General features: G+C 53.0%; 1 protein-coding gene across 1 annotated transcript; it reads left to right on the forward strand.

Moving 5' to 3' along the window:
* The first annotated feature begins 298 nt into the window (after positions 1–298).
* Positions 299–691, forward strand: PRR15 (proline rich 15). Its single transcript, XM_036758897.1, has one exon. The coding sequence runs from the start codon at positions 299–301 to the stop codon at positions 689–691; it is 393 nt and encodes a 130-aa protein (XP_036614792.1).
* The last annotated feature ends 1219 nt before the right edge of the window (positions 692–1910 follow it).

The following is a 1910-nucleotide window of genomic DNA, read 5'->3' on the forward strand; positions in this document are numbered from 1 at the left end:
TCGGAGGAACTCCGATCCCCTGGACTGCCTGCACCCTTCATTCCCCGCCTTCCCGGTCTCCCGGAGATTAGGCGCCCTGGTGCAGAGCAGAGTGGAGCCCAGATTGGGGTGGGGGAGCCGCGGTGGAGGTGTATTAGGGAGGGACAGGGGCAGGAAAGAAGCGTCACGGAGCCTGGTTACCTCTCCCTCTACAGGACAGCGCCCCCGGCCACAGCTGGGAGTGGGCAGGAGTGGTCGAAAGGAGAAATAAGTGGGCACCTGGCCTTGGCCGCCCGGAACCCAGGAGCTGGGCAGCGGTATGGCTGACAGAGGCGGCCCCGGCGGCGGCAGCAGCAGCTCGGGTTCCTGGTGGAAATCATTCACTAACAGCAGCAGGAAGAAAGGCAAAGACGGTGGTGGGAGCGGGAGCGGAGGGGTGCAGCCTCCACCCTCTCCAGGGCCGCAGCCGGACCCCAGGGAGTCCTCTCCACCTAGCCCTGACTGCCAACACCCATGCCTCTCTGGCACCGACGACTCCAAGCTCGATCGCTTGGGTGAGGAGAAATCGGGCGGTAGCCGCCGCAACCTGAAGATTTCCCGCTCCGGCAGGTTCAAAGAGAAGAGGAAGGTGAGGGCCACCCTGCTCCCAGACGGGACCAAGCCCCAGGAGGACTCGGACTTCCCTAGCGCTCCTCATGATGAGAGGCAGTAACCCGGGTACCCGGGCGCTGCCCTGCAGACTCCAGATCTTGGGGGACGCCGAAGTGCATCGGAGCAGGAGCTCCACGAGCTCTGGCCCCCCTCCCCCAGTTTGAACTTAATATCCATGTCATGCCCTGGGAGCTTCCGTTACCGTGTCGATGGAAATGACCGTGGAGTTCTCAGTATTTCGGGTCTCAATGAGGCATCGACTTTTAAGAGAAACCACCTGCTGCTTGGCGTTTATTTAATGTAATTATTTTTTCAGAAGACTCATGGGTTCCTTGCTCCACCCCCTACCCCTTTTGTTTTCTTTCTTTTTTTTTTTTTTTTTTAAATTTCGGGAGGGAGGAGAGTGCATTCTCAAACTTAGCTCCATCAAAGAGTTTACCTTGTGATTGAGAGCCTCTCTGGAAAGAAAGTGCCAGGACAGTATTTCCTGTATGAGAAAGGCACTTTACAAGTGTCAGTAGCAGCCCACGGTGGTACCAGTGCTTGGAGAACCACACCTACAGAGAAGGTTTTTAAGCAGTGCAGGGGAGTGGAAACCACCGAATCTGGAGTCAGATCTCGGCTTTGCATCTGGGTTCTCCCGTCTGTGTCACCTCAAGTCAGGCACCTGCAGGCCTTTGCTCGTCTGTAAAGAGAGTGGGTCAGTGCAGATGACCCCTGAGTTCTCTGCCGGCTCTAAATCTGTGATTTTGGCAGTGTGGATTTCCTCTCCCTCCTGCTGTACCAAACAGGAATGCCTCTTTAGTGTGGACCATTAAAAATGACTTGCAGTGTCAGACTTTAAGGTGACTCCAGTTTCTGTCTTTTTTTTTTCCCTAATCACAAAACCCATCCAACTTAAAACAGGAAAGTCTTGGGAACAGTGAGTTAATCATTTGCCAGACATATTATAGCTATAAGGCCCTAACTAGGAGAAGCCTTTCCAGAGACAGCAGGGGCAAAAGCTGCAAATGAAGAATGATTTGCAAACCAAATCCTGGGGTGGGGGGAGGATCAATAAAGGGGGAACTAAACCATTACTCCCAAACTCACCTTTTGTGTGGTAGCATTTTTCTGGGAGTATTGTATTTCCCACTGTTAGCAACCTAGCCTTTTCATCCTCCATAGGTAGGCAACCTTTGAGAGATTGACAATGATGTAGAGACAGAGATTGTTTCCAACAGGTAGGCAGTACCATTTACATTGGGCAAAGGAGAATTTTTGTTTTGCTTCTTCACTTC

The sequence above is a fragment of the Trichosurus vulpecula genome, chromosome 5, assembly GCF_011100635.1.
Source record: "Trichosurus vulpecula isolate mTriVul1 chromosome 5, mTriVul1.pri, whole genome shotgun sequence".
Lineage (NCBI taxonomy): Eukaryota > Metazoa > Chordata > Mammalia > Diprotodontia > Phalangeridae > Trichosurus > Trichosurus vulpecula.